At 47.4% G+C, this 27,900-nt stretch overlaps 1 protein-coding gene across 1 annotated transcript; it reads left to right on the top strand.

Moving 5' to 3' along the window:
- The first annotated feature begins 2,215 nt into the window (after window positions 1-2,215).
- Window positions 2,216-22,442, top strand: CHRNB3 (cholinergic receptor nicotinic beta 3 subunit). The gene is made up of 6 exons (XM_068424029.1): window positions 2,216-2,258; window positions 5,810-5,961; window positions 7,021-7,065; window positions 19,811-19,920; window positions 20,144-21,023; window positions 22,308-22,442. Exons 1-6 carry the CDS (start codon window positions 2,216-2,218, stop codon window positions 22,440-22,442), a joined length of 1,365 nt encoding a protein of 454 aa, XP_068280130.1.
- Window positions 22,443-27,900: the final 5,458 nt, after the last annotated feature.

The raw sequence follows: 27,900 nt of genomic DNA on the forward strand, positions 1-27,900 counted from the left end.
CTAATAGGTTAACTTCATTACCTCAAGGCAGCAGGCTAAAGCCTTATGAAAACAAGTTTCTCTCCAGTCTGTGATACAGCATTGCCTAACAGAGCAGTGCCTGGATGCGATCTCAAGCAGTAATTACGATCAGAGGTGTCAATGGGCAAACGATGGGTCTTGCAGTCATGAAGCTGTGGTTCAGCAAAGATGATGGATGATGCCTGAGGGGTGCTGAGCCCTGCACAGGATCAGAAACATGCTGGAAAGCACAAGACAGTTGGCACAGAGCATTTTTAAGGGGTAGCTTTGTTGCAGAAAAATTTGCATCAGGCAGGATAATTGTGTTTAGTCCAAGCTCAAATTTATGGCAGGTTGTGGCACTTTCTGTCTGCACCACTCCAGCCAAATGTCTGCTGTTCTCTTGATGCCAGCATAAAAAAAAGGACCGTTACTGTGCACCTCGATGAGTTGTGTGCCGATGCCCAGTCTGGATCTAATGGGTAAACTGAGCAGTCTGGTAGTGACAGCAGCTGGTGACAACAAGACACTTCATTCAAAACAGTCTCTTGTTGTTTTTGAGTTGCTTTCTGCAGCTGGGATGAGGCAAAGTGCAGAGGAAACCAGCTGCTTCTCCAGCCCTGCCAGGTGAACACTGGCAGAGCCGAGGAGCTAACAAGGGCCCTTGCAGGTTTCCTGTGTGTAGTACAGTGGTGGAAAGGGCCAACCCACTGAGCTGCTGCTGGTGGCCTGCCCGAGAGCTGCGGATGAGGCAGGCTGCAAGTCCACAGCAGCACGAATAAGGTGGTAGGACACTACAAGAAGGTTACTTGTAACAGCAATGTGACTTTCAACCACACTGAAATGATGTCTTTTTCATTACAGGAAGCTGAATAATCTGATAAGGTTACAGCTGCCAGTTATCGATCCTCTGTGAGGACCTTAGACAAGGCAAATCCAAATCACATAACTTATAACTGTACCAAAGTCTGGGCCACTGCAAGAAATGGGCCTGGCTGTTGCTGAAAAATAGAGGCTTCCCATGTTAAAGTCAGCAAGCAATTAAATTCCTCTAGGTTATGAATGTGTATCAGTGGATGAAGACAAACTCTGAGGATATGAAAAAGCCATGAATGCTTTTGTTTGCAGCAAATGCGTGGGATTACTGTGCCAGTACAGAGACAGAGAGAATAGCCAGAAAGAATAAATCAAAGCAGGAGGAGTTTCAGGTCTGGGTGCAAACAAAAAGAATTTTGCACCACTCTTTCTTGAACTTGAAAACTTCAGGGAAAAAACTCCTCTTTGGATAGAAATGGCAAAGTAACTTTCATTGGGGAAGAAAACCGAGAAGATCCTGAGATGCCTCGGCAGAGGAGTGGCAGGGGGACAGGAAAAGAGGAACCTGCGTCCCTTTTGGTATGAGCAATTTCTGGTGGCTTCCGAAAGGAGCCCTGTCCAACGTGTCACCGGGAGGAGTGACACCTGCAGAGGAACTGGCTAAATAATCAAAGGCCCCATCACTCTCGTTGCTAAATACAAGGCCCTGGAGCAACATACTCTGTTAAGCTGTGCCAATAGATAGTACTGTGCAAGCATTTCTGTGCTGTTGTCTATGATGTTTTGTGTATGAGTGACTGGACACATTTAGAAATCAGCCCTGTTTTCCCACCTATATATCTTACTGGCTTTTTCCTCCTAAAATCCATTTTATAGCTGTAAACCAGCAAGTGTAGTATGAAAAATGAATAAGCTAAGTTAGGTCTGTAGGGAGTGTGCCTCTTTTATTAGACCAACTGATACAGCCGGAGCAGACACACAATCTTTCAGGCATGTGATCTATCTTTGGGTCTGATCTGCAGCCCGTTTTTTTTGCCAGCTGTAACTGGCAGCATAATAAAAGGCATTTCTCCACCTTAAAAACCTTGCCTCACTTCTACTCCTAGACCACAGTGGCTAGAGCCGCTCAAATACTGCCACAAACAAATCAGTCAGAGTTTAGGACCCAGAGCCCTGTTTTAGGCTTACGGGATGTGACAGCTGACTGAAAATCAATGAAGTGTGATTTATGGAGCGTCATAATGAGGCAAGATATGGCTTGAGAGGTGCTGTCTTGCCTTGCAGACTGAATTGTCTGCCTTGATTTCTAACTAGATTGTTTTAGTCCCCTACTAGGATGAGACCGATTTGCTTATGAAAACAAAAGATAAGATTTAAAGGAAAAGCCACAGTGGTGCCCATGCTTTGCCTAGTGCTCTTTGCACTGTGTCTGAGTCGCTCAGGTAAGTGTCATTTCTTCTTCTTCCAAGCCAAGCTGCAGATGTTCAAGATTTTTTTTTTCTGCTGGCCAGTTAGCTACTGCTTGCTGGAACAAGGTAGATGCCAGCTTCCCTTGGTCTTCTTAACACCGCCTGAAACAGGATTTTAATAACTGGGGTGGGGGGGTGGTCGCTGGGTAGAAGTTAACAAAAAAACCCTAAGGTCAACTCTCATTGCTAAAGGGAGTTACGGGAGAATCTCCATCACCAGGAGCAAAACTGAAATGCCTCAGGCGAGCTGATGAAAGGCTAGGTGTCCAGTTTGTATTTCTCAGGGTGTTTGGCACATTTGTTTAGCAGAGTCCCTGCCCCAGCACTCCTGCTTCTGCACCCGTGGGGAACTGCTCCTGGCATGGACCACAGAGAGAAATGGGAAGCTGGGTGAGAAGGGAGATGGCAAACAGTGCTCGCTTACTTGTACGCGTGGTAACCTATCAGGGAGCTCCCAAACGTTTGCCTTCTCTGTGCGCCATATGATGAATTCAGGGATGCATCTATCCTACGGCTGCTTCTCTGTTTTTTTTCAAAGGCAGTGCTACTCTGTTCAGTGTTTTCTCCTTGGCTTTATCTAACTTAATCATCAGACAGGGCTTGATCAAAAGAGCTATTAGGCTATTTTTTTCTGCTTGATATGTCTTCCTTCTCATGAAAAACTTCTGCTTTTAAACTGTCCTCCTGCAAGTACTGAGGCTGTCTTATAAGGGCACCAGTCTTATTCCTTCTGGCTTTCTTCTCTGTGAGACTTCTCAAGTCTTTTTCACTCTTTTCTATGGCTCCCCCAGCAGCTGAGAATCAACACATCCCAAGCCCCAAAACCAGCTTTACCACCTCTTTGCTGTACCCTCTTGGAGCATTAGGGCCCTTGGACTGCATGTGAGGTACAGGCTGTGGAATGGCACCATTTTCCTGTGAGGGAGCTCATACACAGCCACAAACACCATGCCTGTGGGGTGTGTGGTTGCGTATGTGTATGCAGGGAATTATACTCAAATAAACCCAGAGCAATGTATTCCAGCATTAAGACAATGCTGGTTTTGATCCTGCACATTTTGGGGTTGTGGATTTTTTCTGTTCAATGGGTTTCCTATTAAATTTCCTGTGTTTAACAACCATACACCTAAAGGGAAAGCAAAAGGAATGGGAGCTGGGGTTTCTGCAGAGACTCATATGTGTCAGGGAACTGGGCCACTGAGATTGTGGGTAGTGGGGGTGGGGAGAAATATGTTCTTTCTTTTCCTTTGGTTGTGGATGCAATGCCTGTCTGGCATGCTTGGGCAGGCAATCCAGTTTCCTAGGACAGACCCCCAAACCCTGTCCCCCATTTGCTGTGGTAGAGCTGGGGTTAGCCCTGGTGTGAGGATAAACCCTGGAGCAAGCAGAAGGGGCATTTGTTCTCTCCCAGTTGGTAACAGCAGACCTCAAAGGGTTGTGACAAAGTGGCAAGACACAGGGTGGCCGCAGAGGCTGCTATAAACTGTATGGACAGCTGCGCGAGCTCATCCCTGCCTGTGGTGCAGAGCAGGTGGAAAGGGGTGTGAAAGCTCCCTCTGACCAGCTGACCTCCACCTCCCCAAGTGGTAACCCCACCACATCTGCATGTCCAACAACAGAGGACAAGCACAGCCTGTGCTAGAACATCTGACAGTAAAGTAATTGTTACCCTGTGAGTGGCAATCATTAGGCTTCAGAGTTTACAGCTTCCCAAAGAGGAATGGGCATTTGCTGTGCCTGGAAGTTGGGGATGACAGTGCTGCATTAGGGAACGATTTTGTCCAATGGGAAATTCTGGTGTGGAGCGAGTTTTTGCTTCAGGCAGTCCTTCAGCTGTGCCCCTTCCTGCCAGGTCTTCCCCTACTCATAGCCTCACACAGACCCTGCCGTGCGAGAGGAGGCTGCATGGCCTGTCTCGCCCAGGAGATGGGCAGCAGCTGCTGGGCAAAGAGGACATTGGCAGGGACAGTGGTCTGTGGTCACTCCTTTTCCTCCGTGCAGGTGGCAGTGCATTACCCTCTGCCCCTGGTTTTCTCTCTGGAGGGGCTGCTGGGCTCGGGTGCCCTTTCCTCTTTCCCCGTGGTGGAGGGACCCTGCTGGGGGCTGCCTTACCCCTGATGTTTGCTGCACAGCATGTGTGAGCCCCTCAGCTGTGTTTCCCTGCTAGGGCTCTCCCGTTGCCCAGTCCTTGCACTGTCACTCGGCTGCAACAGGCTCAGAGCATGCCAATGGCTGGCAATCCAGGCGCAGGTGTCCTGCTCACACTGGGGCTGGCAGGGCATGGGTGGTGAGGGGACAAGGTGGTACCCAGGCAGCGCCCTGTGAGGTCCCCTTTGACTGCTGGCACAGTAATATTGGCTGTGACCCCTATGGCACGGGGCCGAGCAGCACGAGCTCCTTTTTCCTCCATGGTGCTTTTGAAGAGAGGTGAAATCCTTCTCGTCCTTGGGTGCTGCATGTGTGGACAAGGCAAGAGATGGCAGTCGTGTCAGGACCTCAGCGCTATGGAGAGTGGGGCTGGCATTTGGGAGAGGATGGAGGGTCTGAACTGCCCTTCCCCTTTCGTGGTAGCAGAGGGAAGGGGCAGCGTGGTGGCAGGGACTGGGGGAGTCCCAAGTCTTGCAAGTACAGACCATGTTGGCTCAGTGCTTGGCTGCAGGCAGACCTGGCCCTGGCTGCATCATCCATCTCCTCCTACTGCCAGATGAATTCCTTTTACTTTTTGCTCCACCGATGCTGTTGCCCACCCAACCACCCCCCAACTGGGAATTCAGCTTTCTCAAATATTTGCTGCTATCTCCTGATTAACCCCAGAAGGAGGATTCATTTCCAAGTGCTGCGTGAGGCTGCCTCAGATCTGGCTTACAGGCCCTGTAGCTTCCAGCGAGGAAATCCCACCACCTTGATCCTTGTGCAGGGCAGCCTCCGTCTCGGAGAGGCCATAGAAACCAAGAAAGTGCAAGTGAAGTCCCTGGGCCCTGAAATGCCCACAGTGTATTGCTGCTGTTTCTAGATGCAGGCCAGCCAGCCAGGCATTGTCCCACAGTGACCAGATTTCCCCTGTTGCCCCGGCTGTCTGTGGTACACCACAGGTATCTGAAAAAACAGAACTCTTTCTCAGGGTGGCATATATCAGGCTGCTTATTTACGACTCAAGAGTGAAAGAGAGCACTTGGTGCTCTGATCCTGCGGATCTTTTAAAGAATAATAAACAAGAAAGACTGGGCAAGTATGTTGACTCAAGACAAAAAGGCCACAGGAAACAGAAACCTAGTACAAAGTCATCACTGCTCTAGTCTGATGATTTTTTTGTGTGTGAGTTGGGCTTGGGCTGTCTTGCCCTCCCCTCCCTTCACCCTGGCTCTGCTGAGAGTCTGTGCATCTGAATTCCTACAGATTTTACTGACAAGAGCTGCCCAGAGGCGGATTTGTCTCACATCATCACTCTGCCTCACTTCTTCAGGTCGTGCTGTTCTCCACGTCTGCTTTCCAGCATGCCCCCACTCTCTGTTTCTCTCTTCCAGATGTGGCTGCCTTCAGTTCAATCGCTGAAAACGAGGATGTGCTTCTCAAGCACTTATTTCAAGGCTACCAGAAATGGGTTCGCCCTGTGGAAAACTCCAACGACACTATCAAAGTCCGTTTTGGATTAAAGATATCCCAGCTTGTGGATGTAGTAAGTGTTGCGTCAGACTCGGTAAAACATCCCTTCGTTTACAGACAGTTGTGCATCCACCTGGGAGGGCTGGTGATGTCGTTGGCTTTTGCCTCCTGACACATGAAATGCAAAGTGATGGTCAGGCAACAAAATGCTGAGTGTGATGAGGTGCTGGTGATGTGACCTCCTGCACCACGCACAGCAGGGACTGTAAGACACATTTGCCTTGTGGCAAACCTGAAGGTTCTTTTTTCCCCACTGTTCTCAGTGAATAAGGCCTCTCAGTGAATCAGGTATTAATCAAACAGTCCATGCCAGACAGTCCCTGGCACCTACATTTGCAGTTTAATGACAAGGCAGCTACAGGACAGGGGTGAGGAAGGGTAGAGCTGGTTGGATGTTGTTCACTCAACGCAAGCTTGTACCCAGGCCAAAGCCAGCTCCTGTCTTGACCCAGCTGGCCACTCAGGTAAGACACTAGAGGCAAAACAGGCAATCCCATGTTTTTGCCCACGTGGAAAGTTTCCCTTCCCTCTCCCCTCCATCACTGCAATGCACCGTGGAATTTGCACGGGGCCCAGAGGTACCCACACAACTCTGTGCTCCTTGCATCCCCTGGCCTTTGGCAGCATACCCTGATGCTGTGGAAGGCAGACTGTAATTTTGTGCTTTACTTACATATTCAGCACAATGTTTCAGATTGTATCTTCTCAAACTTGCTCGAGGCTGAGCAGTGTGGGGAGATTAGCCATCACATGAGCCCACAACCATGTGTGTCCTGACACTACTTGCTGGCTGAGCCCTGCTGCCTTCCTGCTCTTTGGCATCTGATTCCTTCAGGCTGTTGTGAAATGCCAGACCTCCATTTTCCAGCCTCAGGACCTCCCAGCAAGAGCAGGGACAGCACCTAGAAAGTCAGTTCACTTCCCCCAACAGTGACTGAAGAGCCCAGGCCCATGGGGACACAGGACCTCAGGGACCTCCTCTGCTCAGTACAGGGTTGGACTTGGCAGGCACAGGTTCTGTTTCTGCTGGCTATTTTGGTATTGCAACTCTCTCTACCTTATGTCACCCTAGGATGAGAAGAATCAGCTGATGACAACCAACGTGTGGCTGAAGCAGGTAAATTAGACCAAATCAGGCCTCCCCTTTCAGTGCGGGGCTGCTGAGCTTAGGGGCCATCCCAGCCTGCTGCCCACCGCGCCATCCATCCTCTTTCGTGACGCCGAGTGGCCAGACAAAAGCAGTGCCATGTTACCTTGCCTGAAGTTTTTACTTTACTCCTCTCACTTCAGCAAATGCATAAAGGGGCAGAAAGGCAGGCAGGTGGGCCTTCAGAAAATAGGGTACCCTCCTCTCCTGGCCTTCACCCCAGCTGTGTGCTCAAGCCAGCTGTATTTCAGGGAAGCAACATCTGATACTACATTGGCTGTCTCTGAGATGCTGTGCGTGCCCTGAGGGACTATCCTGTCTCAGACTTAGAGGTCACACAAGTAATGTCTCTCTTGCCTGAGCTAAGAGTGGTGCCTCGGATAGGTTTCTTCTTCAGCATAAGTAAAGAGAAAGAAAAGGCCATCATGCTACTGCCCAAAATTAAAATCTGTGGCATATTAATCATATCTCTCTTACATACTTGCTTCTGGAAGTGATGATAATTTATACAAATGGGGGAAAGGTGCAAGTTGAACTGTTAGGTCTCCTTTCTTCTTCACTCCTGTAGAACACTGTGTTTGGTTTAGATTACGTTGCACCAGTTTACTGACCTTGTGACAATTATTTTGAGTCTTTCAGCCATGTGAGTATCCATAAACATGTCATCTGATCCTAGGCAGACGACATAAAACCCAAACCGTACTTGAAAGGATGCCATGGGAATTGTTTCCCAGGGGTTGCTGGGCTGGTGGAGGAGAAATGCAGCTCACGTTTTGTTCTCAGTCTGGTACTTGTAGTGCTATAGTGAGTGTGAGCTTCTGGGTAGAGCAGAACCCCTAAAGGCCATATGGACATTATATGCTGTCACGGTTTAAAGCTGGGCCAGCTATTAACCAGGTGGCAGATGCTCTCTGTTAACCCTCTCCCCCCCGCCAAGGGAAAGGGAAAGGGAAAAGGGAGAGAGACTTATGGGTTGGAAAGTTAAAACAGTTTTAATAAACTATAATAATGAAAAAGAATATAATAACAATAATAATAGAAATAACCAAATATATACAAATATGTACAAAACCAAGATCAAGAGCTTGGAAATCCTCCTGAGGCAGAGTTGCTCCCCCCAGTACAGGCAGAGGGGAAAAGGCAGTACCTCCCCCCAGCACAGACAGAAGGGAAAATGCAGTAGCTCCACCCAGCACGGGCAGAGGGCAAAATGCAATAGCTTCCCCCCAGCACGGGCAGAGGGGAAAATGCAATAGCTCTCCCCAGCACGGGCAGAGGGGAAAATGCAGTAGCTTCCCTGCCATCACACCTGCAGGCTTTTAACTGGAGATTTGGCAAAGCTGGTACCAATCAGTGGGAGACAGGAGGGCCCCTCCCTCCTGGGCCCCACCTCCAGGAGGCAGTGGGTTAGTGATAAGCAGGAAAGTGAGAATGACGTGTATGGGATGGAATACCTTGCCGGTCAATCCTGGGTCACCTGCCCCGTCCACTCCTCCCTGCAGGTACAACCCCCTTCAGCTCTTCACTCGTAAGCAGTGAGGAATTTAGCAGTGACCTTGGTTTCTCTAAGACTAATTGGCCTGGTTTGGGCCAAACCAGGACATTCCACCCCTTATTCCATACCATTCATGTCATACTCAGATCACCACTACCTTTTCATTTTCAAATATAGATATACATATCACTAGTTTATGATTCATCTTTATGCAAAAAGTCCATCAAGTTCATTTGGTTCAGGATTGTGGGTTTCCATCTGGTTAGCAGTCTCTCAGCAGTCTTTCTGGCTAGCAGTCTCTCTTTTGTCATGGTGCATGCCCACGGGTTGCAGGTTAAAGATGTCAGACTCGAGGAGGTTACTGGACGCCACTTGATGAAGCTAGCTCCGGTCTCATCACCACTGTCTTAACCTAAAAGACACTTATGCAGTAAAAACATACAGTTCAGAATTAAGTAGTCTCACCCAGAATCAGATCACCTTCAGGGACACATCGGACTTCACCATCTTGCAACATCACCCACCAAGTACATCCAGGTCCCTGAGCAAAAGCAATCCCACGAATGGGTTTACCTTTGCCTGTTACAGGAAGAATCCAGACAGTTTTTCCCAATAGATTCCTTTCATGCACCACCGGGACTTTATCTCCTTCTACTGTATGTAGAAGGTCTGACTGAGCAGGGCCAGCTCGATTGATAGATCCCCTGGTGTTAACTAACCAGGTAGCTTGTGCCAGATGCTTATCCCAGTTTTTAAAGGTTCCACCCCCCATTGCTTTCAGGGTAGTTTTTAACAGCCCATTATACCGTTCAATTTTCCCAGAGGCTGGTGCATGATAGGGGATGTGATATACCCATTCAATGCCATGCTCTTTGGCCCAGTTGTCTATGAGACTGTTTTTGAAATGAGTCCCATTGTCCGACTCAATTCTCTCTGGCGTGCCGTGTCGCCACAAGATTTGCTTTTCAAGGCCCAGAATAGTGTTCCGGGCAGTGGCATGGGGTACAGAGTATGTTTCCAACCATCCGGTGGTCGCCTCCACCATGGTAAGCACATAGCGTTTACCCTGGCGGGTTTGAGGGAGTGTGATATAGTCAATTTGCCAGGCCTCCCCATATTTATATTTCAACCACCGCCCCCCATACCACAAAGGTTTTAACCGTTTGGCTTGCTTAATTGCGGCGCATGTTTCACAATCATGGATAACCTGTGCAATAGAGTCCATGGTTAAGTCCACCCCTCGGTCACGAGCCCATCTGTATGTTGCGTCTCTCCCTTGATGACCTGAAGTGTCATGAGCCCACCGAGCTAAAAATAGTTCACCTTTATGTTCCCAGTCCAAATCTATTTGGAACACTTTAGCAGCTTGATCCGCTTGTTGGTTGTTTCGATGTTCCTCAGTTGCCCGACTTTTAGGTACGTGAGCATCTACATGACGTACCTTCACGACTAGTTCCTCTAGCTGAGCAGCAATATCTTGCCACAATTCAGCAGCCCAAATAGGTTTCCCTTTGCGCTGCCAGTTGCTTCGCTTCCACTGCTTTAACCACCCCCACAAGGCATTTGCCACCATCCATGAGTCAGTATAAAGATACAGCCTTGGCCACTTTTCTCGTTTAGCAATGTCTAGAGCCAGCTGGATGGCTTTTACCTCTGCGAATTGACTTGATTCACCTTGTCCTTCTGTGGCTTCTGTGACTCGTCGTATGGGACTCCATACAGCAGCTTTCCACTTCCGATGCTTTCCTACAAGACGGCAGGATCCATCGGTGAACAGGGCATACTGCTTCTCATCCTCTGGTAGTTCATTATATGGTGGGGCTTCTTCAGCACGTGTCACCTCCTTTTCTGGTGGCATTCCGAAGTCTTTGCCTTCTGGCCAGTCCATGATCACTTCTAAGATTCCTGGGCGATTAGGGTTTCCTATTCGAGCCCTCTGCGTAATTAATGCAATCCATTTACTCCACGTCGCATCAGTTGCAGGATGGGTAGTGGGAACCTTACCCTTGAACATCCAGCCTAGTACTGGTAATCGAGGTGCTAGGAGAAGTTGTGCTTCAGTACCAATTACCTCTGAAGCAGCTCTAACTCCTTCATACGCTGCCAGTATCTCTTTTTCAGTTGGAGTGTAATTGGCCTCGGAGCCCTTGTATCCTCGACTCCAAAATCCTAGGGGTCGACCTCGAGTCTCCCCTGGCACTTTCTGCCAGAGGCTCCAGGTAGGACCATTGTCCCCAGCTGAGGTGTAGAGCACATTTTTAACATCTTGTCCCGTACGGACTGGTCCAAGGGCTACTGCATGCACAATCTCTTGTTTAATCTGTTCAAAAGCCTGTCGTTGTTCAGGGCCCCACTGAAAATCATTCTTCTTTCTGGTCACTTGATAAAGAGGGCGTACAATCTGGCTGTAATCTGGAATATGCATTCTCCAGAAACCCACAACGCCTAAGAAGGCTTGTGTTTCCTTTTTGTTAGTTGATGGGGACATGGCTGTTATTTTGTTGATCACCTCTATCGGGATCTGGCGACGCCCATCTTGCCATTTAATCCCTAAAAACTGGATCTCCCGGGCAGGTCCCTTGACCTTGCCCCTTTTTATGGCAAAACCAGCTTGCAGAAGAATTTGGATTATTTTCTCCCCTTTGTCAAAAACTTCTGCTGCTGTATCTCCCCACACAATGATGTCATCAATGTATTGCAAATGTTCTGGAGCTCCACCCTTTTCTAGTGCAGTCTGGATCAGTCCATGGCAAATAGTAGGACTGTGTTTCCACCCCTGGGGCAGTCGATTCCAGGTATACTGGATACCTCTCCAGGTAAAAGCAAACTGTGGCCTGCACTTTGGTGCCAAAGGAATAGAGAAAAAGGCATTAGCAATGTCTATGGTGGCGTACCACTTGGCTGCCTTTGACTCCAGTTCGTATTGAAGTTCTAGCATGTCTGGCACAGCAGCACTCAGAGGTGGCGTAACTTCATTTAGGCCACGATAGTCCACAGTTAATCTCCATTCTCCATCAGACTTTCGCACTGGCCATATAGGACTATTAAAGGGTGAGCGAGTCTTGCCAATCACTCCTTGATTTTCTAATTGTCTAATCAGTTTATGAATGGGGATCAGGGAGTCTCGATTGGTACGATATTGTCGTCGGTGCACCGTGGTAGTAGCAATTGGCACCTGTTGTTCTTCAACCTTCAGCAACCCCACAACAGAAGGATCTTCTGAGAGGCCAGGCAAGGTAGACAGCTGTTTAATGTCCACAGTCTCTACAGCTGCTACACCAAAGGCCCGTCTATACCCTTTTGGGTCCTTAAAATACCCTCTCTTGAGGTAGTCTATGCCAAGGATGCACGGAGCATCTGGGCCAGTCACAATGGGGTGCTTTTTCCATTCATTTTCAGTTAGGCTCACTTCGGCCTCCAATACAGATAACACTTGAGATCCTCCTGTTACTCCTGAAATACTGATAGATTCTGTCCCTTTATGATCCGATGGCATTAGGGTGCACTGTGCACCAGTGTCTACCAAGGCTCGATACCTTTGTGGCTTTGATGTGCCAGGCCATCGAATCCACACAGTCCAGTAAACTCGGTTGTCCCTCTCCTCCACCTGGCTGGAGGCAGGGCCCCCCTAATTAAGAAATGGATTCGTGCTGCTCACAGGGACTGGACCTTCATTTCTCCTATTCACACTTGGGAAAAAATGATTTGAGGCCCATCTACCCTGGCTGGGGTCCTGCTCACTGGTAACTGGAGCAGCCATCCTCCTAGAAAAATTCTCTCTGGTATTTCTTTTAGCTTGCAACTCACGTACTCATGCCTGTAGGGTACTGGTAGGTTGTCCATGCCATCTGCTCATGTCCTCCCCATAACCACGCAGGGCAAACCACAGGATACCTCGTGATGTGTTCCGTTTCCTTTGAGCTGGTCCTGTAGGAGAACGTTTTCTCTTAACAGCTGCAACGCGCGTCTGTGTAGGTAGAGAGTCAAGTTTATTCTCGATCCTGGACAGTTTGTCTGACAGTTGTTTAAATGAGTCCTTGTTTTCCTTAGTCAGTTTTTCCACAGCCGAGATGCGTGCCTGCAGTGGGGAAGAAATACTATCTTCATACTGTCGCATACAGTTAGCCATTTTGCCCACAGTAGAATGTGCCATATCATCTTCTCCCCATACTAATATTGACAATGTATGGGTATATGTCGGTGGAGCATTCTTCACAACCTTCCGGAACATGGATCGGTTGCATTCCACTTCATCAGGATCTACAGGATCTACAATGTCCCGTGGGTGTCTATAAATGATCTCTTGCACAGCCAGTTCTCTAAGGTAGTTAATACCTTTTTCTATAGTGGTCCATTTGCTCAGGTGGCTCATAACATCATCTTTATAGGGATACCTGCTCTTTACAGCTGACAAGAGTCGCCTCCAGAGACTGACAGTGTTTGACTTTCTTGCGAGCGCCTTATCAATACCACCATCTCTGGACAGGGATCCCAACTGTCTGGCTTCTCTGCCATCTAATTGCATGCTATCTGCCCCATTATCCCAGCATCGGAGCAACCAGGTAATAATAGGTTCACCGTCATAACGGCTGAAGTCTTTCCTTATATTTCTCAGGTCCTTCAGGGATAAAGAGTGGTAGGTTATCTCTACATCCGAGTCCTCCTCTTGTGATAGTTCTGCTTTAGAAGGACCTTTCTTCTGTGATGGGTCTGCTTTAAAAGGACGATCGAGGAAACCCCCATCTGTGTCGGGCCCTATCTCTGCCTGAGAAGGGCCCTCACCTGGGTCATATGATGGCTCTGCCTTAGAAGGCTCTGAGTCATCATCCTTCTCTTCACGAGCTGATTTCTTTTGGTATTTCTTCCTGGTTACAGGAGCAATTGGTACAGATTCAATAGATGCTGGAGTCTGAGTAGATGCAGTGGCTGTCGGGGGAGTGCTGAGAGTCTGAGTAGCTGCAGTGGCCATCTTGGGGGGTGTAGCAGCTGTGGTAGAGGCTGCTGAGGCTTCAGTGGGTTTAGTGGCTGTAGCGGTAGTACACACTGTAGGATCTGAGGTGGTTGCATAATACCTACAACTGTCCCTGCACCGATATTTAATCTTATCCCACATCAGAAACACATTCAGGACAACCAAAAATAAAAACATGCCACCTAGACAGCACCATCCTAATTTCGCAAAATCTAGTGGAATCAGCTTGGCAGAAAAGGAGAAGGTGCTATTTCCCGAAGTAAAACTGGAAGTGTAATCATGAACAGAATCAGCTAAAGGACGCCTGGAGCGTGCAGATGAAGTCGCTGCTACTGATTCGCGATTAAAGCTGCCCATCATTGTGTCATAGAGATAAGAGATCGGAATATTAACTGCCCAGTTTATCACAGCATAAATCAGTATCAAACCCCATACCAAAACAATACATTTTGACCAGCGCCCACTGCTAAACTGCATGTAAACATTCATAAGAAGCAAGCAATAACACAGTGCCCACGGCAGGTAAGGCATCATTGCAATACTCAACTGTGAAAGAAACTCCATAAAAAGATGAGATAACACAGCATTCAAAAATGACATCACCATCTTCACTATCTGTTTTAACTTTCCAACCCCTCGTAAATCTCAAAGGAAGAAATCTGATATTCTCTCAGCTGAGCTCTCCGGGTCTCCTCCCACCAGAGCCAGGATTCAACTTATCAGAGCAACCTGTTGGAGCTTCTCTCGTGCCCCACGTTGGGCACCAATGAATCTGTCACGGTTTAAAGCTGGGCCAGCTATTAACCAGGTGGCAGATGCTCTCTGTTAACCCTCTCCCCCCCGCCAAGGGAAAGGGAAAGGGAAAAGGGAGAGAGACTTATGGGTTGGAAAGTTAAAACAGTTTTAATAAACTATAATAATGAAAAAGAATATAATAACAATAATAATAGAAATAACCAAATATATACAAATATGTACAAAACCAAGATCAAGAGCTTGGAAATCCTCCTGAGGCAGAGTTGCTCCCCCCAGTACAGGCAGAGGGGAAAAGGCAGTACCTCCCCCCAGCACAGACAGAAGGGAAAATGCAGTAGCTCCACCCAGCACGGGCAGAGGGCAAAATGCAATAGCTTCCCCCCAGCACGGGCAGAGGGGAAAATGCAATAGCTCTCCCCAGCACGGGCAGAGGGGAAAATGCAGTAGCTTCCCTGCCATCACACCTGCAGGCTTTTAACTGGAGATTTGGCAAAGCTGGTACCAATCAGTGGGAGACAGGAGGGCCCCTCCCTCCTGGGCCCCACCTCCAGGAGGCAGTGGGTTAGTGATAAGCAGGAAAGTGAGAATGACGTGTATGGGATGGAATACCTTGCCGGTCAATCCTGGGTCACCTGCCCCGTCCACTCCTCCCTGCAGGTACAACCCCCTTCAGCTCTTCACTCGTAAGCAGTGAGGAATTTAGCAGTGACCTTGGTTTCTCTAAGACTAATTGGCCTGGTTTGGGCCAAACCAGGACATATGCAAAGATGGTATCTCCCTTGAAGAGCGAGAAGCTCAGACTTCCCCTTGCTGCAGGGAGGACACGGATTCCCCCTTTTGCTGGGGAAATTTGTCACTGATCCAAATCCAGCTGCTGAGAACCTGCACTGAAAGAGCTGCTGTGTTACATTCCCCCCACTTCAGCTGCAATTGCAGAGCCCCTCATGTGCACAGGGCCAGATCTTGGCTTCCTTCCTTTGTTTGAGTAGGTTCTTGGGAAGACAGCAGAGCCCTCCTACAAAGGTAACCCCTCACCCCCCAATCTGTCCTCTCCCCATTCCTACCTCTCTCTTTGCAGGCTGCAGCACCCACTTCACCCTCTGGGTCCAAGCCCTGCAGTTTGCAGGTGTGAAATCAACCCACTTCACCCTCCTCATTCTCTCTGTTCCTGCAAGTGTCCCCAGAAAAATTTTACAGCCTTTTGCAGCCTTTGACAGAATATTCCTGGGTCTGACCGTCTCCTCCTTCTTAGGGAAGACTTGGCTGCTTGATCCATCCAGGACAGCAAAGTCTCCTGTGCTGTGGGGCAGCCTTCATTCCTTTGGCTGGGTGACAGCTTCACCCAGGTTACAGTGACTGCAGAAGAGAGGGACCTGAAGTACTGACTCATATTAGTGGGCCAAATGCAAGTCCAGGCTGCCCAAGGGTGTTAGGCCTGCAATGCTAATGCAGAGACACCTACCAATCCTCTGTCCATTGCTGCGTGAACCTGTATGGGGATGTTTTGGGTTAGCCCATCCATGCTGAGTACCTTGTTTATATTGCAGCATTGACCTCTCCCAAGTTATAGCCTGGAGCCCGTATCACCACTCTTGATGTGGGAAATCAGATTCTGCTGCAGGTTATTCTAAACATGCTGCAGGAGGTAGGGACATGCCACCATCCACTCATTGCCGCTTGGGTGTAGGGGAGGATGAGGGAGAAGCCACTTTATCTGATCCTTCTGCCTCATGCTATGCCTAAAAGAAGGACCTACCCAGGATGCTGCACTGTAGACATGCTGATTTCTCTGGAGGCCTTTGGAGACTGTGCTCAGATTTTAGCCAGGGCAGCTCCCTAGTGTAAATCAGCACAGTGATTTTCAGAATTACTGAGCTGGGCTCTCACTAGTTGTTACTGTTTCTAATACCCCTTCTCCATCTGAGGGGCTGAGAACATCAAGGCCCAAATAAAATGCAAATGGAGCAGAAAATAAGTGAGACACATGCTCTGATTTTCACACACACAGATGCCCACAGCAGGTCAGGCTGAGCACTAAATACCTGTGGCCTGACCCAGGTGTCCTGCTTGGGGAGTCATGCATTCCCATAGGCTTAGTGTGAACTGGTCCCACATGCAGTCCAGTTCTTGGGGGATTATTAGAGTGCATAAGCACAACAGCTGGGAAAAGATCCATAAAATTAAGCAGAACTTCAATATTTTTTTCTTTTTGGTAAGGAAAAGTGAGAAACACTAAACAAAACCAGAACTCTCTAATGACACAGACCCTGTCCTTCTGCAGGAGCTGGGGAGGTCAGGGAAGTCTGGTCCTCACCCTGGGTGTGTGAGGTTGAGGGGCAATAACAGTCATCATTTCTCTGCAAGAGTCTGGCTTTTCTGAAGTGAGCAAAGCTTAAATCCAAGGGTTTTCTTCCCCCCCCACCCCCCAAAAATCCAGATGCTCAAGATGGTAGGACTTGATGACGTGCATGCAGGCAGGCACACAAGGTGCAAAGAATCTGTAGTGGTTGCTGAGAAAGCATTTGTGTTCAGGCAAGCTATGAAGTCAAGTAGCAAGGGTCAAGAATCTGGGTCCAGTATTTCTTGGTCTGCTTGCTGTGGGTTGAGCACCTGAGTGACAAGCTAGAGACGGGAATTTGGCAGAACTGGAGGAAAGGGAGAGCAATGGGAGGGTGGGAGGGTCTGGAGCACCTTGGAAGAAAGGGAGAAGAGGGGGAAAGGGCCCTTTGCATCTGCTGTTACAGTTCCTGACAGCACAGCCCACAGGGAGATTCTCGTTTTAAACTGCTCATCTTCGAAGTCTGCACACAATCTATTTTCTGCTCTAGTAAGAAGACACACAACCATTTACCTTGCAGACACATGAAAGAGCGCTTTAGCTGGGAGAGAAATCAATGCAGGACTGGGGACAGGGAGGAATATTGCAGATGCAGCAAATAACCCAGGCCAAGGAGCTGCTTCAATTCAACTCCAGAGGGATGATTGTATCTCCAGATGGCTCACAGGGTATTTGCTTCTGTTGTGGTAATGCAGGCTATGAGCTGACTGTGTTGGCTGCTGCTGTCAGTCCTGACTATCCCCTTGCATAACAGGTATGTTTCCGGCCTAAGCCCCCTTGCGCCTATTACAGGAGGTGTCCAGGACACATGTGAGTCTGTGCCCATCTAACAAGTGGCTGTAGGTATAGTTGTGAAAAAGATGTGGAACTAAAGAAGTAAGAGGGGGACAATACAGTGGGAGACGAAGCAGAGAATGTAGCTTTTTGGTTCATCCTTAAGTCATGGAGCAAATTGCCCAGAGAAGTCTGAGGCCTCCACATTCCTGGAGAGCATTTAGTGCTGGAGCTTAATGGAAAGTGGTTCATCTTCTGCTTCTTGGTATTGACCACAGTCCACAGCTCTTGCTTCCCCTTGCTGCTATTCTTGTGGGCAAGTGAAAACCCCCATCAATAATGAATGGGGATCAGAGAGCTGCTTTTGCACTGCATCTCTGTGGAAATCTCCAGGTTGCTAGAGCCACTTTGCTAGAATCTCCCCAGCTGAAAAACAAAAAGAGAAGAGAAAAATTGTTCTGGAGTCCAACATGATAAAAATGGACAGGATGCCCCTGGTTTTGCTTTTTTATAGTGTTATCTCTACAGGATTGTAACCAAATGCTTTCAATAGTGTCATATTATTTTTCCTGCAGTAGTGTGCAGGTCTTTCTGATGAAAAAACATCGGTTTGATTTGCAAGGACAGTGTACAGACGTCAGGTGTTGTATTCCATTCGCTGAAAAAAAACAGGTCTCCACTGAAAACAGGCTATCTCTCGATAGCCTTTTATGAGGACGTAACCAGGTGGATAGATGATCGTAAAGCTGTGGATGTGGTCTATCTCTATTTCAGTAAAGCGTTTGACACGGTCTCCCACAGCATCCTCGCAGCTAAACTGAGGAAGTGTGGTCTGGGTGATCGGGTAGTGAGGTGGATTGAGAACTGGCTGAAGGAAAGAAGCCAGAGAGTGGTGGTCAATGGGACTGAGTCCAGTTGGAGGCCTGTGTCTAGCGGAGTCCCTCAAGGGTCGGTACTGGGACCAGTACTATTCAATATATTCATTAATGACTTGGATGAGGGAATAGAGTGCACTGTCAGCAAGTTCGCTGATGACACAAAACTGGGAGGAGTGGCTGACACAATGGAAGGCTGCGCAGCCATTCAGAGAGACCTAGACAGGCTGGAGAGTTGGGCGGGGAGAAATTTAATGAAATATAACAAGGGCAAGTGTAGAGTCCTGCATCTGGGCAAGAACAACCCCATGTACCAGTACAAGCTGGGGGCAGAGCTGTTGGATACCAGCGTAGGGGAAAGGGACCTGGGGGTCCTAGTGGACAACAGAATGACCATGAGTCAGCAGTGTGCCCTTGTGGCCAAGAAGGCCAATGGCATCCTGGGGTGTATTAGAAGGGGTGTGGTTAGCAGGTCGAGAGAGGTTCTCCTCCCCCTCTACTCTGCCCTGGTGAGGCCGCATCTGGAATATTGTGTCCAGTTCTGGGCCCCTCAGTTCAAGAAGGACAGGGAACTGCTAGAGAGAGTCCAGTGCAGAGCCACGAAGATGATTAAGGGAGTGGAACATCTCCCTTATGAGAGGCTGAGGGAGCTGGGTCTCTTTAGCTTAGAGAAGAGGAGACTGAGGGGTGACCTCATTAATGTTTATAAATATGTAAAGGGCAAGTGTCATGAGGATGGAGCCAGGCTCTTCTCAGTGACATCCCTTGACAGGACAAGGGGCAATGGGTGCAAGCTGGAACACAGGAGGTTCCACATAAATATGAGGAAAAACTTCTTTACGGTGAGTGTGACCGAACACTGGAACAGGCTGCCCAGAGAGGTTGTGGAGTCTCCTTCTCTGGAGACATTCAAAACCCGCCTGGACGCGTTCCTGTGTGATATGGTCTAGGCAATCCTGCTCCGGCAGGGGGATTGGACTAGATGATCTTTCGAGGTCCCTTCCAATCCCTAACATTCTGTGATTCTGTGATTCTGTGATTCTGTGAAAACTAATTAAAGGCCACCTCTCTGTCACTTGGGTAGTAGTAGCCATGCCAGCTGGCTCTTCTATGGTCAGTGCCAGCCAAAACCACCCTGGACTGGTTCTCAGAGGGAAGAAGAGGTGCCATACCCAAGCGAAGTGTCTCCTTCCTTCTGGACTACCCTCAGGTGGGCTGTGTAGTGTGGTGAGTGAAGCAAGAGTTAGTGCTCTCTGGGAGTGCCTGCCTTGAGGCTGCCTGCAAAGGGACAGGTTGATGGGGCCCAGCTGTGGCTGGAGGGTCAGTGCTTGTGCCTGTTAACATCTCCCAGCCATGCCTGCTTGGCATCCTCTCTGCAGCTGAGCAGTCTTGCACAAAGCTCTGCCCATTGTGCTGTACAATGCAGTCCCTCTGAGGCATGTGGTGGGAGGAGGAATGACACTATTGTGTATGAGTGGGCAGAGGAGTCTGCTGGCTTGTTACAGGAATGGATCGACCACAAGCTCTCCTGGAATCCAGAGGAATACGGTGGGATCACCGCAATCCGTGTCCCCTCTGAGTCCCTGTGGCTTCCCGACATTGTTTTATTTGAAAAGTGAGTAGCATGGTTCCTTGCTCCAGGCTTAGGCCAGAGCAAGGCATGGCATGTCAGCCATCCTGAAGCTTGTGTTTGCTGTCTGAAGGCTGCTTCTTTAGGCAGTATGAATGTTGGCTTCCCTTGTGCTCCAGGTGATGGGTAGAAAGCTGACTGTGAGGGGGCAGTACTGGGGCAAACAGAGTCTTGAACTTGGTACTGTTTCTTCCTGTCCAACTCCCAGTGCTGATGGACGTTTTGAAGGATCCCTGATGACCAAAGTCATAGTGAAGTACAACGGAGTGGTGACCTGGACACCACCGGCCAGTTATAAGAGCTCCTGCACAATGGACGTGACCTTCTTCCCCTTCGACAGGCAGAACTGTTCCATGAAGTTTGGGTCGTGGACATATGACGGCAGTATGGTGGACTTGATTTTAGTGGATGAAAATGTAGACAGGAAAGACTTCTTTGACAATGGGGAGTGGGAAATCTTAAACGCCAAAGGTATGAAAGGCAACAGGAAGGACGGGCTGTACTCTTACCCATTTGTCACTTACTCCTTTGTGTTGAGACGCCTTCCACTGTTTTACACTCTTTTCTTAATAATCCCTTGCCTGGGATTGTCATTTCTAACTGTCCTGGTGTTTTACTTGCCTTCAGATGAAGGAGAAAAGCTTTCATTGTCTACATCAGTTCTAGTGTCCCTCACTGTTTTCCTTTTAGTGATTGAGGAAATAATCCCTTCTTCTTCCAAAGTAATTCCTCTGATTGGTGAGTATCTGCTGTTCATCATGATTTTTGTGACCCTCTCTATCATCGTGACTGTGTTTGTTATCAATGTCCATCACCGCTCCTCAGCAACTTACCATCCCATGGCTCCCTGGGTTAAAAGACTCTTCCTCCAAAAGTTGCCTCGACTGCTCTGCATGAAGGACCACGTAGACCGTTACTCCTCAGACACTGAAGAAAAGGAAACCACCTTGAAATCAAAGTTCCTGGAGAAGCAGAAACACAAGCAAGCAAAAGATGGAGAGAAAATAGTTATTGCCTTTCTGGAAAAGGCAGCTGACTCCATTCGATACATTTCCAGGCATGTTAAAAAGGAGCATTTCATCAGACAGGTAGGTAAAGGGAGGGCAAGGAGGGATCACAGTTTCCTTGACAGCAATGTCTTCCAAGCTCTTATCTTTTCTGCATGCCTTTCCCTTTGCCTCTTCCTCCTGCTCTCATATGAGACATGGCCTGGGATCTTCCCCTGCTTGATAAATAATATGGTTTCTGGGAAAACGCATTGCTTCAAGGAGAACCGTATTGTGCTGTGAGAGTCCCTGCTCTTCACAGATGCAAGAGACCACAGCAGCCTCTCCTGGATGAATTCCCATTTTGGGATTATTTGAATAATCTTGTCCAGCTTAAATTGGGGATAGACACGAATGTGGAACACCTCTGAATTGTCACATGCTCTGAAAGCGTATTTTTCACAACAGCTATGGGCAGGTTCTACGGCAGTTGCTAGGTCCCAATCCTGACCTCCCAGCAGCTATACACAGTGTACCTGCCCTGCTGTGAGTGGAGGTCTTCTAGATTTTGACTAATATTAGTTCAGATTAGTCCCTAAATACCATCTCTCTCCTTCTCCCAACAATCCACCTGGCTGTTAAAATGGCAAATTACTGTGTGCATAAACAATGTGTCTCATGTTAGGGTAGGACAGCAGAGCAACACACCTAGCAGCACATGGAAAGAGAAAAACTTCTGCCAGCACCCTCCTAGCAAAAGCCAGGGCTTTATTCAGACTGTGCTGAGAGGACTTCAGCAGAAAGATGAACAGTAAATCAAACATGCAGTATGTGAGCATATAGTGTCCACGATGGGAGCCTTCTGTTTGAAGCTGAAATAATAGTAATAAAAAATTCCCTTGAATTGCTTTTAAAAATAGCTCTTTAGTGTGTGCAGGGTTGTGCCAGTACTCACAATGCAGAATCCCCCTCCTGAATGCACACTATCTGAGCCAGCAGAGCACTTAAGCAAACACAGGCCAATGGGACCACTTATACTGGAAGCAATGTGTGCACCAAAGTGCTCTGCTAGAGCCAAGTCCTAGCACTTCAAGGGAAATGCAGTTCTGTGAAAAGAAACCCAGTGCATTATAAAGCCGTCTTCAAGCTTGAGCCTGTAAACTTTCACATATGAACTTAGCTAAAAGCTTTTGCAGAAGCTGAAAGAAGTCTGATTACTGTGTGCGTAAAACTATGGAATTGTTCTGGTGTTTTGAGTGACTTGCAGCTCTGGGTGCTGAAAAGGTGACCCATGTCAGTTTTAGGACACAGCTGAAATGTATGTAGCAGCATCAACAAAGTACTGGGCTCATTATTGTTTCTGTTTGTTCCCTCTCTCTTTCCCAGGTTGTCCAAGACTGGAAATTTGTAGCTCAAGTCCTGGATCGCATCTTCCTGTGGTTATTTCTGGTGGTGTCAGTGACAGGCTCAGTTCTCATCTTTACCCCTGCGTTACAGATGTGGCTGAACAGCACTTTGTAGAAAATGCTCCCACTGTAGCATACAAGTACAATGCCAAGGGATGGTGGTGCCTTTGAGCTCGGTCTCTGTTGTACAGGATGGGAAGCAACACCAAGAATGAGGGAAGATGATGGTAACAGTGGGCACTGACTAGTGCTTTCTATCTTCATACAACTCTACCCATTACAGATTTGGCTGAGATCAGAGAAGGGCTCGGTGCGCAGCTGAGTCCTAAAGTGAACTAGAGTTGCACAATTGCGTTTTAAGTATTTTACTAGTAGCTTGGTTATATGACAACAAAAGCCAAGATTATTAGTTAAAATTGGAAATAGTACTTCTGGCACAGTGATCATACTTAAAAGTCAGATCTGTCAGTTAAAATGCTACTTTATAGAAGAAGTTATAGTAGGAACACAAATCAGTACTCGGTCTATCTGCATTTCCAAGCAAAACCACGAAGTCTCTACATATTGCTTTGTGCATGTGTCAGAACTGGCAACTGCACAGCATGTGCATCAGAAAAAGCACAAACACCTCCTAGATGGGATGTTCAAAACCTTGACTCTGTGGCCTCACCTTCCTGCAGGATCAGCTCAACAGTGGCAGAACTTACCACTCTGCCCACCTGCTACCAGCCTTTATGGCATGCACACTTCTTCTGTCCTCTTGGCCATCAGGAAGCTACAAAGTGTTACCTACTTTTCAGTACTATTTGCAGTTTTGCCTGATGCTCTGCAATATACCAAAAGGTTGAACAAGTAAGGATTTTCCCCATGCTCCACACTTAGAAACTATGATTCCTGCACCTACTTGTTCACAAGACTGGAAGTAGAAGAGCACCTGAAGCATATTACACAATGCTGCTATGCTGCTCCATAAGGCAATGGTGATCTTTCTAAATAGTTCAGTTGGAGGGAAGCTGCAGACGTAATTTTTGGCAAATGAAACTTGGGGTTGGTGCAGAAGTGGAGTTTCTCCTGAGAGCTGAGGGGTGGGCTGGCTACCAGGAAGATACATCTTTGTCTGTTGGCTTGTTCATGTTTCCCAGGCAATTCAGAATTTCATTCCTTTGATTAATTTAAATGGGATCCTTCTGTATCATTAGAAACACCTCTTAAAAGTGTAAGTGAGACCTGACAGAAACCGCAGAGGTGAAGCTCTCACCACTTTTGCTGGGGCAGTGTTTTGCCAACATGTAGTGCTTTAGAAAATCCCGTTCAGAACTTGAAGACGTTTTCAAGGCTAAAAAAGGGATTTGGAGATGCAGTTTTTGACAATCTAAATGTGAATCTGGTGTTAAAGCTTTATCTAGCCTTGAAACTTTCTCCGTAGGGATGGAGGTTAGAAGGTGTTAAAAATACACAGAGGTATTCTTGTGCTTGGACTATGTGTGCATGCCAGACCTCTGTGAGTTAATATCATCCTATCTTGTTGTGTCACTGCAGAAAGTTCTGTTCATTTGTGTAATCATTATTAATAAAGATATATATAGTAAATGATTCCTGGGGTGAGAGTGCTGGTATGCTGGGCTTTGTTGTTTTGTTGTCAACAAAGTCTAGATTGTAGCGCATTTTAAAAGCCTTGTCTCAAATCTACTCAAACAGAGGGGTTTTCACGTTCTTAGAAGGTCCTCACAACTTTTTAGCTCTGTGTGTGTTTGAGGAGGGAGCATTCAGATCTGGTTATTATATTGCAGGAACCTAGAACAGACCCATTTAGTTCAGCACATACAAATAGATGTCTTAACATAAGACACTGGTATAAAAATCTTACACGTTAACCTTACTACCAGCTGCTCCTCTCTTCTTGCATTATTTCAGTTTGTTCCCCTGGCCAGTACTGTGAAATATCCATAGGAAAACAGCCAGGAAGCTCTGCTTCCCAGCATTTACAGACTCTTGCAATCAATTAGTGATAGGTTTTCCCTCTGAGCACTGCTGCCAGGGGGTTGCCTGTTAGCCATGGCAGATGACAAAATCCTCTCCTGGGCAAGCACTTCAGGTGCTCAGCTGGCAGATGGTTCTGTCCTCACCTTGCAACATTTCAGTTGCCCACCCGCAGGCAACACATGACTGTGTCTCACGTGGCTGTGTCTGATGCCAAGCTGCTTTTTCTGGCTTATGCTGATAAAGGTCAGCAGGGCTCAGGTCCTTGGAGTGGGAGATGTATGAACACTGCACAGGTGTGGCTTTTGGCCTCTGGTCGTCCTAGCATTGCATCTGGGACCTCTACATCTGTAGTCTCAATGCTCATTATTTCCTTGCACTGGCTGTTTCTGAGCTTCCCTGAATCTCTTTGCCGGTGGCCCACAAATGCATTCAGCATTTCCCACAGCCTGGCCTGCCACTAAAAAACACAGCTAGGGAGGATATTTGGTCAGACTGTCTTCTGATGGGTTCCTTCCCTCTGCTCCATGTGCTCTGCCTGTGTATGACAACACTGCAAATTTCAAACCTTAAAAAAAAAACCCAGCAACCCTCTGCCTTGCTACTGCCTCAACATGTGCTACCTTGATTTCCGGGTGCTGGTTTGCCAGGGATGCACACTTGGCACTGCTTGGCAGGACCATGTGTGCCATCCATTCACCAAGAGAGAAATATGACAAACTTCTCTGGGCCTTTTAGAGGGGGGAAAGTGGAAGGATGGTCTCCCTTGGGAAGAGAATGTAATGAGCTGATCAAGCTGTCGAATTGCTTCTGTGCTTTTAAAATTAATTCACAGATGCCATCACTCTACGTTTATAACTGGGACATATAATAAGGGGTGCGGCTGATGTGGCTTTGGAGCTGATTGGGTGAGAATAGACACACCACTCTGTGTGCCCTGCAATGAACATGGGTACTTTCCCTGTGGCTGTGTGCGGTGCGCGACCCAACTCGGCGTCTGGGATGGCACCAGCTCTGGTTGAAACTTTTCTTGGTATTTCAGTTAGAAGGTCCCCCCCAACAAGAGCTGGGGCAAGAAAAATGTCAGTTTTGTGTGGGTTCTTCAATGTCTGCTCAGAGGTGGGCCCCTACTGCAGCTTTCTCCAAGGTGAGATGCTTATTGTGTCTCCCACTCCCACTCTCTCTAATCAGCCAACCACTTTCACAAAACTGACAGGAGTATGCAAGGCTCCCAGTCTTGAATGTGTCCAACACAGCTGATAATGGCAAAAAAAAGGATACAAAAGTTACTGGGTGGGGGGAAGGAAGGGGAAATAGTACAGTCAGAAAGAGACAGAACATGACTTTGTATTTAGGATACCAGGCTGATGAGCTAAACTGCCCAGACTCTGTTTGAGGTCCAGAGATGAATGCTGTCAGTCAGATACCTTTCCTGTAGAAATGAAGCTGTCGAGCTCAGAATGCAGCTCTCCTCTTCAAATTCCCTTTCTTTCCTCTCCCTTCCTTTCTGATTGAAGAGCCAGCATAGCAAATGTCATTTAGTAGCATCTCTAACCACATTAACACATTGTACAGCAGGGACTTTTTTAAAAAATACAACTTTTTCAAGAAAGTATATCCAAGGAGTGATATTTAATTGACAGGCTGACACAATAAACCATGCTTGTTCATATATCTGTCTGTTAGTAGCTACACAATTATGCAACATTCAGGAGGATTACAGAAAATATGGTTTTCTTCTAGAAAATCATGACTTTACATATTTCAACTACTGGATTAAGACAGTTGTATTCTTGTCATTCCACATTTATCTCCGACATACACATTTATTCAATCCTATTCTCTTTATTATGGAGCATCAAAAAAGAGTAAAAGGCCAGTCAGGGACTTCAGAAACAGGGAGTCATACTTTCCAGGGACTGGTGATGTCCAAAGCAGAGGCTGATCCATGGCAGACACTGCAAACACTGCACTGACACTGTACAGTAAAATTTAGAGCCTCCTATTAGAAAGAAGGACTTCTTACTCCTGAAGCCATTGGCATTAATTGGAATGGTGCCTTTTAGAGAAGAATCCTTCAGCACAAAACCAACAGGTATCTAAACAGACAAGGGACGTGAGGGTAAAATATGCACATAGTATAGAAACCACATCAGGTGCACATCTACAAAGTGTTTCAGGATTAAGCACACCAGCACTGGGAACCTGCTTACGTAACAGCAACCTCAGCCCCAAAGGAAGGATTGCTACAGTTCCAAGTCTGCACACACAGCACTGACCCATGAGAAGCCAGCAAACGGAAAGTTGCTGCAGAGCTGTTTGGACCGAGGTGCCCAGCTTTGCATAGGATTCATGATAACCAGCCTTCTTCTGCTGGGATACGTGTAACCCGAGTTGGTCTTGGGTTTTAAAAACACAGGAAAACTCAGATCAGTCCAAGTCTGTCAAGCCAATTCTGTCTGTAATGAGCAGCTACTCAGGGACAAACCCTTCCCTGTTGGGCTTACATTCGAGCCTGAGCAACCAAGAGTTTTCAGAGCAGACCATGTGGACTGGGACCACTGTTAACCTGATGAGAGAAATGTGGCTTGGAAATCCTACTAGAGGTCACCGAGGTCTGGGTATTCAGTACCAGGAAGTAAAGGGGACTTTGGTCACATGCAAAGTTAAGTGGCAGATGAAATATTTTTTAAATGTCTTAGAAGTATGTAGATTTCAAATGTGGATGCCTTACATGGTAACCACAGATAGTTCAGGTTTTTTCTGTTTTTCCATAGTGCATCCAGGTTATTCCTCTTTGGTGACTCTAGGATGCTTAAAATGATGTCAGCAAGGCTACATGCAGTGCAAAATGTTAAGCAGGTTTGTGTTCAACTATGATTAAGTGCTTAAGACCTGTCTGAATTCAAACATAAATGTAAACATGTGCTTTGTTGATCTGGGACCCTCATTTGTGTACATACATTGCAGAAGATGGGGACTCCTTATTTTAGATTGTATTGAAAATATTACAGGGTCAAGGGACTGGTTTGATTGTACTTTTGTTTCAATTATTGGCTGCCCTGACACAATGAAGAACACAATAAAGAGCATTGGTCCAGTCAGTAGGACTGTGGTACCTCATCTAAGTGCCATACCAAAGACTAGCTGTTATACAAGGAGAGAAATAGAGAGGAAATATAAATTAACTCAAAGCTGAGGAAGAGTTATGACCAGGAGAGAAAAACGAAGCCAGGTAGCGTCCTCTTTGGGAAATGCACTCAGAATTGCTTGAACTGTCCTAATAGCCCCCTGTACCAAAACCAAAGGAAAAGCTCATTAACTTCAATCTGCTTCTGTGATCCCCAGTGCAATTGTTATTGCTGATCTCACTGAGGGAAAGACAGGCAGGCACTCTAAAAATTCCAGGCATTCTACCGTAGAAAGACCACATGCTCATCTCCCATTTTCAGTCCTCTCCTTTTCCTTTCCTCTGTGGCTGGATGCTGGGAGGCGATAAGCAGAGGGGTTATGTAAGAGGAGAGAAACAGAGGCGACAGTTCCTAACTGAAAATGAAACAAGAACAAAAGTGGACAAAAAGCAGTGGGCCAAG

This window comes from Nyctibius grandis, chromosome Z, assembly GCF_013368605.1.
Source record: "Nyctibius grandis isolate bNycGra1 chromosome Z, bNycGra1.pri, whole genome shotgun sequence".
NCBI lineage: Eukaryota > Metazoa > Chordata > Aves > Nyctibiiformes > Nyctibiidae > Nyctibius > Nyctibius grandis.

Coding starts and splice junctions, on each gene's coding strand:
- CHRNB3 (XM_068424029.1), top strand. CDS start 2,216: ATGCTTTGCCTAGTGCTCTTTGCACTGTGTCTGAGTCGCTCAG. Junction 2,259..5,809: donor ACTGTGTCTGAGTCGCTCAG/GTAAGTGTCATT, acceptor TCTCTCTTCCAG/ATGTGGCTGCCTTCAGTTCA. Junction 21,024..22,307: donor AGGAGCATTTCATCAGACAG/GTAGGTAAAGGG, acceptor TCTCTTTCCCAG/GTTGTCCAAGACTGGAAATT.